The sequence below is a fragment of the Rousettus aegyptiacus genome, unplaced genomic scaffold (genome assembly GCF_014176215.1).
Source record: "Rousettus aegyptiacus isolate mRouAeg1 unplaced genomic scaffold, mRouAeg1.p scaffold_m13_p_12, whole genome shotgun sequence".
NCBI classification, from domain to species: Eukaryota; Metazoa; Chordata; class Mammalia; order Chiroptera; family Pteropodidae; genus Rousettus; species Rousettus aegyptiacus.
Genome location: NW_023416287.1, coordinates 34956498 through 34969535, shown reverse-complemented (window position 1 = coordinate 34969535; position 13038 = coordinate 34956498). Strand labels below are relative to the sequence as shown.

The window sequence follows — 13038 nt, the reverse complement described above, 5'->3', positions numbered from 1 at the left end:
ATTTCATCTTAAAAAACTAGAAAAGGAAGAACAAATGAAGCCTAAAGTCAACAGAAGGAAAGAAATCATTAAAATTGGTGCAGAAATAAATGAAATTGAAAAAAATAGAAAAATAAATGCAACAAAAAGCTGGGTCTTTGAGAAAGTTAATAAAATTGACAACCACCTGGCGAGACTCACTAAAGTAAAAGAGTAAGGACACAAACAAAATCAGGGCAAGGTGAAATTACAACAGACACTGCAGAAATACAAAGGATCATAAAGAATACTATGAAAAAGTATATAACACCAAATTCAATAACCTAGAAGAAATGGATCAGTACTTAGAAAAATACAACCATCCTAGACTGAATCAAGAAGAACCGGAAAATCTAAATAGACTGATCAGCAGTATGGACATTGAAACAATCATCAAAACCTACCAAAAAGTAAAAGTCCAGGACCAGATGGCTTCACCAGTGAATTCTACCAAACATTCAAAGAAGATTTAATACTTATTCTCCTCAAACTCTTCCAAAAAATCGAGGAGGCAATACTTCCCAACTTATTTTATGAGGCCAATATTACCTTGATACTGAAACCTGGTAAACACACAAAAAAGAAAACTACAGACCGATATCTCTCATGAACACAGATGTAAAAATCCTAAATAAGATACTAGCAAACCGAAAACAGCAACATATTAAAAAGATTATATACCACAATCAAGTAGGCTTCATCCTAGGGGCACAGGGATGTTTCAACATATGCAAATTGATTAATGTGATATACCACATAAACAAATTAAAAAATAAGAATCATATAATCATCAATAGATGCAGAAAAAGCCTTCGACAAGATACAGCACCCCTTTATGATAAAACACTTCACAAAATCAGTATAGAAAGAAAATACCTTAATATAATAAAAGCCATATATGACAAACCCTCAGCCAACATTATACTTAATAGTGAAAAAGTAAAAACTTTCCCTCTAAGATCAGAAACAAGGCAAGGCTGTCCACTATGACCACTGTTATTCAATATAACCTTGGAGGTCCTAGCAAGTGTAATTAGACAAGAGAAAGATATAAAAGGTATCCAAATAGGAAATGAAGTCAAACTGTCACTATTTGCAGATGACATGATTCTCTATATAAAAAACCCTAAAGACTTCACAAGAACACTCCTAGAAACAATAAGCAAAGTCTCTGGATACAAAATCAACATTCAAAAATCCATAGCATTCCTATACTCCAATAATGAAGCATCAGAAAAAGAAGTGGAAAAAATAATTCCTTTTGCAATTGCAACAAACAGAATAAAATACCTAGGAATAAATCTAACCGAACATGTGAAGGACTTATATAATGAAAATTATAAGACCTTATTAAAAGAAATCGAAGAAGGTACAAAGAAATGGAAAGATATTCCATGTTCTTGGATTGGAAGGATCAGCATAGTTAAAACGACCTTATTACCTAAAGAATTATACAGATTTAATGCAATTTCCATCAAAATCCCATTGGCATTTTTTAAGGAAATAGAAAAAAAACCCCATCAGATTTGTATGCAAGCACAAAAGACCCCGAATTTCCAAAGCCATCCTGAAAAAAAAAGAATTAGGCTGGAGGCATCACTCTGCCGAACTTCAAATTATACTACAAAATGACAGTAATCAAAACAGCATAATATTGGCAGAAAAATAGGTACACAGACCATTGGAACAGAATCAAAAGTCCAGAAGGAAACCTATGTTTGTATGGACAAATAATTTTTGATAAAAAAGCCAAAAACATACAGTGGAGAAAGGAAAGCCTCTTCAATAAATGGTGCTGGGAAAACTGGAAAGCCACCTGCAAAAGAATGAAACTAGATTGCTGTCTATCACCACACACCAAAATTAACTCAAAATGGATTAAGGACCTGAATATAAGACTTGAAACAATAAAATGCATAGATGAAAACATAGGAACGAAACTCAAGGACCTTGGACTTAGAGGATTTTATGAATTTGACCTCAAAGGTAAGGGAAATAAAAGCAAAAATAAACTAATGGGACTACATCAAACTAAAAAGCTTCTGCTCAGCAAAAGAAACTATCAACAAGGTAAAGAGACAACCATCAGATGGGAAAATATATTTGCAAGTAACACCTCCGACGAGGGCCTAATATCCAAAATATACAAAGAACTCATACAACTGAGTAAAAACAAACAAACAAAAAAACAAAATCAAACGATCTTATTAAAAAATGGGCAGAGGACTTGAACAGACACTTCTCTCTAGAGGACGTCCAAATGGCCAACAAACATATGAAAAGATGCTCAACATCAGTAGCTATTAGGGAAATGCAAATCAAAACCACAAAGAGATACCATCTCACACCTGTGAGAATGGCTATACTCAACAGGACAAGTAATAACAAATGTTGGAGAGGATGTGGAGAAATAGGAACCCTCATACACTGCTGGTGGGACTGCAAATTGGTACAGCCACTATGGAAAACAATATGGAGGTTCCTCAAAAAACTAAGAATTGATCTACCATATGATCCAGCAATTTCTCTACTGGGTGTTTACCCCAAATACTTGAAAACTCACATCTGAAAAGATATTTGCACACCGATGTTCATAGCAGCATTATTCACAGTGGCCAGGACACGGAAGCAACTGAAGTGTCCTATGATAGATGATTGGCTAAAGAAGCTGTGGTACATATATACAATGGAGTATGACTCAGCCATAAGAAGAGATGAAATACTGCCATTTGCAACAACGTGGATGGATCTCAAGATAATCACACTGAGCGAAATAAGCAAGACAGAAAAAGTTGAAAATCACATGATATCAGTTATATATGGGATATAAACCTAAAAGCAACAAATGAACAGAACAAACAGAGACTCATGGACATGGACATGGAGTAGTGGAAACCAGAAGGGAGAGGGGAGGTGGAGAGGGGAAAGAAATAAAAAAATAAAATGTTAAAAAATGTAAAAAAAAAAAAAAGAAAATAAGAACAAAGCAGACAAAGAACAATAAAGAAAGAAGACAATATCCCTTTCTGCTGGCTAGAATGTGGTTGTGGTAGTCAGCCATGTTGGGTCAAGAGCACAAGTGCAATGACCTTGGGATGGTGAGCAACAAGGTAATTTACACCCTGTTGCTTCTATCTTAAGCCACTATTTTTTTGTTTCTGTATTACAATAGCCGAGCTTATAGCCTAATACACAAGAGGCTTATCTTAAGCAAATATTTACAGAGAATATGATTAGGAGTAAAGATAATCAAAAAAGGCTTTAAATATCAAGTTTTGGCAAGTATGTGGAGAAACTGGAATCCTCAGAAAATGGTGGGAATGTAAAATGGAACAGCCACAGTTTAGGAGTTTCTAAAAAGTTAAACATCTTTACCATATGACCCAGCAATTCCACTCCTAGGAATCTATCCAGAAGAAATGAAAACATGTCCACACGAAGACTTACATGTGAATGTTTATAGCAGCATTGTTCATAATAGCTCAAAACTGGAAATAATTCAAATGATCATCAATGGGGGAATGGACAGACTATGGTACACCCATAAAATGGAATGCTACTCAACAATAAAAATGAAGAAACTATTGATATGGCTACCACACAACAATATGGTTGAACCTCATAAAAACATTAAGAGAAAGAAGTAAAATGTAAGACTATATTTGTATGATTGCATTTATTTTAAATTTCTTAGAAAAGGAAAACTGTAGATATAGGAAGCAGATCAAGGTGATAGCAAGGAGTGACTACAACAAATAGGTACAAAGAATTTTGGGGGGTGATGGAAATGTTTTTCTTCCTCTTTAATGCCCTCCCCCCTTCCACTCCTGACCTATGGATGTTGCGGTTTCCCCTTAAGAACTGGATCTCTGAAGGCAGGGTGTCTCCTCTCACACTCTTGTGGTGTGTACCTGGGGCCTGGCACATTCAGGATATGGTCTGTGGCTCCACCTGGTGCATGAACCTAGGACCTTCTTCGTGTAAAGCAAATGTGCTAACCACTACACTATGGAGGCACCTCCTGGAAATATTTTAAAACTGGATTGTGGTGACAATTGCAAAGTTTGTAAGTTTACTAAATATCATCAGACTACATACTTAAATTAGGTGCATTTTATGTCTTGGAAGTTGTACCTCGATAAATCTGTTTTAAAAAATTAAGAGTACAGGTAAGCTGCTGGTACTGAGAATAAATCATCACCAGTTTTTAGTTATGGGCAACTCTACATTACTTTCTCATGAAACCTACTTTGTATCAGAGAAGAACAAGATTAATTATGATATATTGTGAATAAATTAAAAGTATGCTAGTATTTGAGGTGTAACAGTTAAAATCTACCAGAACAACATACAGCACATATTATGCTACCTACAGCTGTGGTAAGGAAAATTCCCTTGACTCACATGGAATGATATATATTTAGGTAACCCCATTCTTTGTTTTAGAAAAGTTTGAGACTTACAGTATGAAATATTTATGGTGAGTATGATATTTTCCAAAAATGTGCCCCATGAACTATGCCTCCCAGTGTAGCCCCTCCACCAGACTCTTGGCTGGCCCCATGATTTACTTTTGACTAATAGAATGCTTCAGAAATGATGGTAAGTCTAGGTCACATAGTGTTGCAGTTTATGCTCTGGTTTCTTGGAGCATAAACACTGGGGGAGGGCAGCTACCATGCAGGCAGTCTAACTCCCCTCAGACTTCCGTACGATGAGGGCTCAAGCTAACCACTTGGAGAAAGAGAGTGGGAGAGAGAGAGGAAGGGGTGAGGAAGAGAAGGGGAGAGGAAGAGAGAGGGAGAGACACGAGAGATCGCAGACAGAGCTGGTTAACCACAGATTTGTGTTTTAACACAGTATATTTTGGAGTAGTCTGTTACAAAGCAATAGGTAACCCACATGTGAGCAAGGTAAGGAAAGACTATAGGAACTGTATTTTGATTTCTATGATTTAAGATATAATAAATTTAGTAGCTAGACTGAGGAGCTTTAATAGTTATCTTAATTGCTAGCTACCTTTTTGGGAATCTTTGTGTAATACACAGATTTTTCTTTTAAAAAAAATTTCAGAGACTGCAGACAGAGTGGCATTGTAACAAAGGTGTTTCAGGTGGACTGTGAACCACCAGATACAGTCTCTTCAGAAGACAGTGTTGAAAATGTACTCAAAGATTCTTCAAAGCAGGCAAGTACTTAAATTATAATACATTCAGATGGTCACTGGCTCCTCCTTTCTCAGAGGCTGCGTCTTCATTTTTATCACCATTCTACCCACAGTCAGGTTCTTGTAATTGAGGTCATTATCAACCATTGCAAAGTATCTTTACCAATTTCTCCCCTTTGGTTAGTCCTTCTTCCATCCTGCACTTAAGAAATTCCTATCCGTCATCATTGCCCATGCTCCAGTGCTTTCAATGACTCCCCTTTACCTACTGAGGCATCCTGCCTACATGTTGTGCTACCTGCCTCTTGTGTTGGCTGCTTGAGCTGGTGGAGCCTACCAACCAGACATGCTGCCACACAAGAAGCCTCAACACAAAGCCATGTGTTTCCAGAGTAAGGTGAGATAGAGGTCACTTTGTAAAACTATTGTCAGTCCTTTCAAGTACATGCTATGTCACTGCCTCTATCACGTAGCTTTTAATGTTCACACTCTAAGTGGGGATAATCAAGTGATTGACCTGAATCTCTTTATTTCTAGGAATTGAAAAATGGATTTGTTGGATCAAAACTAAGGAAGAAATCTAAAAATGCTAAAAATAAACTGGATTGGAATATTAACCTTAGAAAGTTTCGAGGTATGACATGAGAGAATGAAGATACGATTTAGTATTCTAAACTCCCAGACAAGTTCACTGCTTATTTTTTTGTCTACAGAGGGATAGAAATAAGAAATACTGGAACAGGAGAGTAACTTATCATTTGAGTTTTAGTGCTAACTTAGCTAACACCTTAGCTAAAGACCACCCAATTAAGCAGTCTAACAAAGTCAGGTTTTATCAACTCATAGCAACAAGGGAGACCACACACCCATGGACCCATGAGGCCTGTCACCAAACAAAGGAAAAGACACAGTTACAGGGTTGGGGGGAAAGGTGGAGTTTGGGTGAAATGTAAATAAAAGGAGAGTTTTGATAAGCTCTACGCATAACAGGGCTGTGTGTGAAGTGGTCACGTATGGACAGGGAAGGAACCAGGGTTCTGTTTCCTTGGAAACTACAAAAGTAAATGTGACTGTTGAGCCCAGAAACCCTTCTCTAAAGCTCTGCACCAGGGTCGGAAGTTAAGTCCGCTTCTCTATATCAAAGTGACTTAGGTCCTCAGGCAAGAGTCAGATGTTTTGTTCTACTGATATGATTTCAAACAGGAAAGGTTCTGAAAATCTGATTTTAGAGAAAAAGTTTTCTAACCAAGTAAGAATAGTCACTCAAAGGGAAGAGGTGGGTACTGTTATGACATTTTACTGCTGCAGTGTGTGTCATAGGGAGAAATAATATTTCCTGATGCCCTTGCAGTTTGATTTATCTATTTTCCCCAGCCTGATATGAAATGTTGTGGAATGTAACAGGGTAGATTTTAATTTTCTGTCTGGGCTAATTTTTTTCTTTCTCAGTGCTAATTCATCTGAGTGGGGGCTTCTTTATATAATTGCTACATTAGGGTAGGGAAAGAATATGATGACAGTGGTCCCTTATTAAAAGGTTTGCAGCTATTAAGAAGTATTTATATGATTACATATATAATTACAGATGTTCACAGAACAATGTTTTTGATGTAATCTTAGACCTCAAGGTAGGTGAAAGATCCAAACCTAAAACATTGAAAGATCTTCGCTTCTCAGAGAGTCCTCTGGAAATTCCAGCTTACCGTGAAGAATCAGGTTCTAGACCACCCACCCACCAGTCCCAGGTAACTTCAAAGGAAAATCTTTAGAGTACAAAATACCTACTGTATTTTTAATGTTTCCCATGAAATACTTTAATGCAGTGTCTCCCAGCTGCATTATGAAATATGGCACATATTTCACTATGTGCCAGGCACTGTTTCAGAGCTGGAAATACTGAGTTGGACAAGGAATTTCCCTGTACTCATGGAGCTTACATTTTATTGGGGTTGGGGGTAGACAGATAATCAATATATAAATAATCAGACAAAAATTTTAAATCAACGTGTCATGAAACAGATAAAACTGGGTATTGGAATAGAGTAGTGATTCTCAAAGTGTGGACTCTACAGACCAATAGGATCAACATCACTTGGGAGCTCATTAGAAATACAAATCTTCAGGCTCCACCCCAGACCTACTGAATTAGGAACTTTGGAGATGGGGCCCAGTAATCTGTTTAAATCGGTCCCTTCTTTTGATACACACCCAAGTTTGAGAACCCCTAGGATAGAGAATGAAGGAAGAACAGTGTTCTGATTAGGGTAAAAAGAGGGCTTCCTTGAAAAGGTGGCATTTGAATTGAGCCTTTAAGATGAACAGAAACCAGCCCTGCAAAGCTCTTGGCAGCGGTAATAACAGGTACAGCAAAGTTAGGAATTTCAAGGAAGTTAGTGTGGCTGGAATGTGGTGAGCAAGTAGGAGATGAGGTGGGGTCCAGAGCATGAAGAGCTGTGGCTCTCGAACTTGGCTGCACATTAGAATCATCAAGGGACTTGAAACCAATTCTGGGAACCCGGCATCAGAAATTCTGATTTAATTGGTCTAGTCTGAGGTTTGGGCATGATTTTATTCATTTATTTTAATTCACCCATAAGTAATTCTAATAGGTAGGCATGGTTGGTAATCACAGATGCTATGGGTGAATCCCATTGCAAAGAGTTTGAATTTTCTTATAATTTTAAAGGGAATATGATCTCATATATGTTTGGAGGGTATATGATCTCATATACATTTAAAATTTTTCTCTTTGGCCACAGTATGGACATTAGGCTGTAGAGGAATAAGAGAATATCATTTAGGAGGTTTTTGTTCCTGGTAGAAGATGACAGTGGCTTGTACCAAGGTTGTACAAGTGGTAATTATAGGAGGGAATCTAAACATGTTTTGGAGGTAGAGCCAACAAGTTTGTCTGAGGGGTCACAGGGATGGATGAGGGAAAGGGAAGAGTTAAGGATGATTTTCAGGGTTCTGGCCTGAGCATCTGGAAGTGATGGTACCATTAATTGAGATGGGGAAGATGAGGGAGGAACAGGTGTTCAAGGGCTCATTAGACATTCAAGTGAGGTGTTAAATAGACTATTGGTCATGCAAGTTCAAACCCAGGGGAAAGGTCAGAGCAGGTGATACATATGTTTAGAAATATTCAGTATATAGATGGTATTTAAAGCTTGGGTCTGAATGAGATCACTTGTCAAGGGTGTACAGAATTTTGGCACAAGACAAAATTCTTGACTTAGAGATTGAGCAGAGGAGGAAGAGCCTGAGAAGTAGGAAGAAAACGTCCTCCTGCCCCCCAAAAATGTAGTGTCACAGAAGCCAGAAGAAAGGGTTTCAGAAGAAGTCAGTGGTCATCTATGTCGATGTTACTGAGATTCAAATTAGAGAAGGATAGGGACTTGCCCATTTGATTTGACTATGACCCAAATAAAACTATATCAATACATTCTTACTATATAACATACGAAAAATGCCCTTATACTAGTTGCCTACTACTATTACTATTATAGCAATTTGATTTTTCTTTTTCTTTCTTTCTTTTTTTTTTTTTATTAAGTTAGCAATTTCATTTTTCAATGTTTATAAAATCCAATTTAGGATTTGGGCATCTAAGGGCAACCAAGGAGCCTTTACTCTCTTCCTCCAATCTGAGCCTCAGGTAGAGCATATATGGAGTCACATTTTCTATCCAACCACAACTGCTTCTTGTGTACCCATGATTCCAAGACTGTTCACACTTATCAAGTATAAAGGTCAAAATCATGGTTCCCAAACTTGGTTGCACATCAGAATTATCTGGGAGGAATTTAAAAAAATAAAACACACACACACACATATGTATGTATGTATGTATGTGTGCGTGTATGTATGTATGTATGTATGTATGTATGTATGTATGTATGTATTCCTAGCTACCCCAAGTGCAATCCTCCTTCAATCCTCTTAGATAATCTGATCCTATAAGCCTGGATGGAGTCTATGGATGACTTTGATATCAGCCTAGTCTAAGACTCACTGGCCTTGAAGACCAACCCTCCTTATCCCTATGTCAGGCCTTTTCTTCACTTCCAGTCTCTAATGCTGTGGTGTAATGCAGCCTGACATCCTGGGTTCTTACATTTGCCACCCACTGTATCTTCTGAAGGCCCACAAAGCTCAGGCCAGAGGGCCACAGACCTAAAAAAGCCTTCTTGCAAACCCCACTAAACAAAAGGACAGCCATTCCTACAATAGAATATTGCCCTTTCTAGTCTTCTGGAGTGCATGATTACTGGTTACCAGAAAGACTTATGATCACACGCAATTTCTGTGAGCAATGCTTGCTGGTGTCGCCCAAATAAGAATACTGCTTCTGAGGTTTAAAAAGTATCATTTTGAAGAATGAATGGTATATGACTAAACACAGTCATAATAATTTTCAAAAAGCAGTCGCACATGACCTTGATTAATATATCTAGAAAGAATTATTTTTTCTGTTAGGGATATTTGAGTGACCTTACATACCTAGTTATTTAAGAATTATTGTTTCCAAGGAAAAGATAGAGTAAAACAATATGTAAAGATTTCAAGATTCAGAATCCAAAAAAAACTTGGAACATGGGGACAAATTGGGGGAATTTGACTGGAGTTTGGAGGGCCAAAGAGGCTGGAAAAGGACCACAAAACTTTATCTTCCACTATTTTTTTTTTCATAATGTTAAGAGATTCTTCTCAAGACTCCAGCCCAATCCCATTGGAAGCATACTTCAGCAAACATCAGAATTAATGATGTGGGTAGGTGTTACAACATCTTAATAACCATCTGGGAGACAAGATGCCACTGAGCTAAGCTTCTGGTCTGGGAGCACCAGCAGGGGCCAGGCAGCAGAGTAAATGCGTGAGACAGCCTGGGTAGAAGGTAAATGACAGTGGCTTTAGTGTTAGGGCATAAGATTTGGGGGTTCTTTGGCCAAGTGGAATGCCTCTGCCAGCTAAAGGGATAATCTCTACTCAGTTCCAGCCAATCTTTGACTGCAGGCTCAGTGTTGCCACATCTGAGGAATTTACAAGAGAAGCCAGAAACCTGCATCTTTGTATGTTGTAACCTGATTTTAAAATTTAGCAGTCACTTCAAAATTTGTATATCTGAGCCAAATAAAACTCAGTGGCAGGCCAATTTTGGCCACTAGACTACCACTTTATGACTTCTGGTCTAGGCCATGTTGGATTTGACACAAAAGCAACTAAAAAACATTGACTGGTCCCCACTGCCTACAGGGTAGTCTGGAGTCTTAAGCCCAGCCCACAGGCATTGTCTAGACAGGGAGTCTACTGGGTCAGATAGGCCTGAGTGCATGAGATTGTACTCATACTGTTGATGTGACCTCAAGCATGTGACTTAGACTTTCTGAGCCTCAGCCTCCTCATCTCAAAAATGGGGAGTATAAATGTCTGTTGATATGATGCACTAAGATGGACTCAATATTATTTCTCTGGTATTTGTACCAAAATATATGACTGAATCCAATCACAAGGAAACATGAAACAAAACTAAATCAAAGGATATTCTACAAATTAACTGACCTGTTACTTTTCAAAATTTCAACATTGTGAAAGATAAAGACAGACTGAGGACCTATTCCAGATTAAAAGAGACAAAAGAGACATGACAGCTAAATGCAAAGTGTGGTATTAGACTGAATCCTAGACCAATAAAAAAATATAACTGTGAAGGACATCATTGGCACAATTAATAAAATTTGAATAGAGATCTGTGGGTTAGATAATAGTATTATATCATTATTGACTTTTCTGGTTTTGATAATTGCACTGTTGTGTAAGAGGACATCATTGTTTGTAGGAAATGCATGTTGAATTATTTAGAGATGGTATCATAACTGCAGGTTATTTCCATGATTCAGTGAGAGACAGAGAACGAAAGCACTTGGGGCAAAATGTTAATGTGAACGATTGGTCAGACCTGTTATACAAGAGTTATTTGTACAACCCTTGCAATTTTTCTGTAAGTTTGAAATTATTAAAAGAAAATGTTTTGAAAATTACCTACCTCATAAGGTCATTGTGAAAGGTCAAGGGGATAATGACTACACAATGTCAGGCACATTATATTACTATCCGACTCTTCATTGTTAGCTTTTCCCCTTCACATTCCTTCTTCAACCTTTCTGTCTCATTCTTTTACCATTTGGACCTATAGACCACATCAAACCACCTCAGTCCCAGAATAGGTCATGGACTGTAATATTTATTTTTTACCCCTTCTTTGTATCAAACACAGTGCCTGGTACAAAGTGGATACTCAAATAAAAATATGTTCAAGTGAGTTAAATGTGGATAATAGGAGACAGTTGCTGCATTTGCTCTTTTAGGTTGGTCCTTTTGAGTTTCCTAGGGATATAATTTTTGAGAAAAATGGATGCTAACCTAGGTTTTTAAATTCTAAAATCTGGGCTGTCTGCTGGTAAATTCAGATATTGTTTCTTGTAAACTTGTGTTTTTAATGAAATACACATATCTGATTATGGATTGCAGTTAATTTTTTTGCTGTTGGGTACTAAGGTTAACATTACTTATGACATCCCCACCCCCCTACCATCATGGTTTTTAAAGGATGGATGCTGACATAAGACAAACATTAAAATGAATTGTTAATGAAATTTTATTGTACGACAGACAGCTTTTACCAGGATTTTATTATATTCTTAATTTTAGTCCCCTAGCTTTGCACACATAGCTGGCCAGAAGAATTTGACAAGCACAGAGATTATGAGAATTCAAAGAGAGACAGACTTTCTCAAGTAAGTATCTCATTCTCTTCATTATTTCCTAAATCCTCCTAAGACACATTGTGGTCAAAAAGCATTTCATGATGGGATATAACAATGGTGTTTGCCCACTACAAACTGTTTTTTTATTACGTTTTTACAGATTTTAAAGAAATAATTGGCATATAATAAACTGTACTTATTTAATGAGTTAAATTGACATATTTATATAACCTTGAAACTATGATCATGGTCAAGAAAATAAGCAAATCTATCATCTCCCAAAGTTTCCTACATAGTACCCTTTTGAAATTCTTCTCTTGTATACCTCCTTATCGTTAGGCAACCGTTGATCTGCTTCTCGTCACTATAGCTTAGTTTGAATTTGATTCCATATGTAAATGGGATGATTCAGTATGTATTCTTCGTTTTGCCAGGCATCTTTCACTTAGCCTAATTATTTTGAGATTTGCTCATGTTCTTGTGTGTATCAAACATTTATTTCTTTTTATTGCTGAATAGTATTCCATTGTATGAATATATCACAATTTGTCTATCCAGTTACCTATTGACAGATATCAGGGTTGTTTCCAGTTTTTGACTGATACAGATAAAGCTGTTGTGAACATTTGTACACAAGTAATTCTGTACACAGATACTTTCATTTCACTGAGGTAAATACCTAGCAGTGGAATGACAGGGTCATGTAATAGGTATATGTTTAACTTAAAAAAAAAATTGTCACCTAGATGTTATTATGCTGAGTGAAATAAGTCAGACAAAGATAAACACAATATGATTTCACTTATATGTGGAATCTAAGGAACAAAAAGAACAAACTAATCAAAAACAGACTCAAAATATAGGTGATGAATGGAGGATAGGGGAAGGGGATTAAGGGACTGGGAAAATGGAATGAAGGGTTAAAGAAGTACAAATTTGTAGTTGATAGATGGTCATGGGGGTGGGGAGTACAGCATAGGGAATGCAGTTAACATTAATATATTGGCTAGGAAGAGAACCAGAGGAGAGAAAGAGCAACTGAGGGATCATTTTATAAACTATATAAATGTCTAACCAATGTACTGT

At 37.1% G+C, this 13038-nt stretch overlaps 1 protein-coding gene across 9 annotated transcripts in view; it reads left to right on the top strand.

Annotated features, from left to right (window-relative positions):
* Positions 1-13038, top strand: part of DZANK1 (double zinc ribbon and ankyrin repeat domains 1) — a 79103-nt gene that overhangs the window by 12789 nt on the left and 53276 nt on the right. For 8 of the 9 annotated variants that reach the window (XM_016146133.2, XM_016146129.2, XM_016146136.2 and 5 more), the window contains exons 4-7: positions 5092-5206; positions 5723-5819; positions 6806-6930; positions 11897-11982. The exons of the other annotated variant lie outside the window; for it this stretch is intronic. In XM_016146133.2, the coding sequence (XP_016001619.2) occupies positions 5092-5206; positions 5723-5819; positions 6806-6930; positions 11897-11982 (423 nt within the window). The remainder of the gene's footprint in view (positions 1-5091; positions 5207-5722; positions 5820-6805; positions 6931-11896; positions 11983-13038) is intronic. 9 annotated transcript variants of the gene reach the window in all.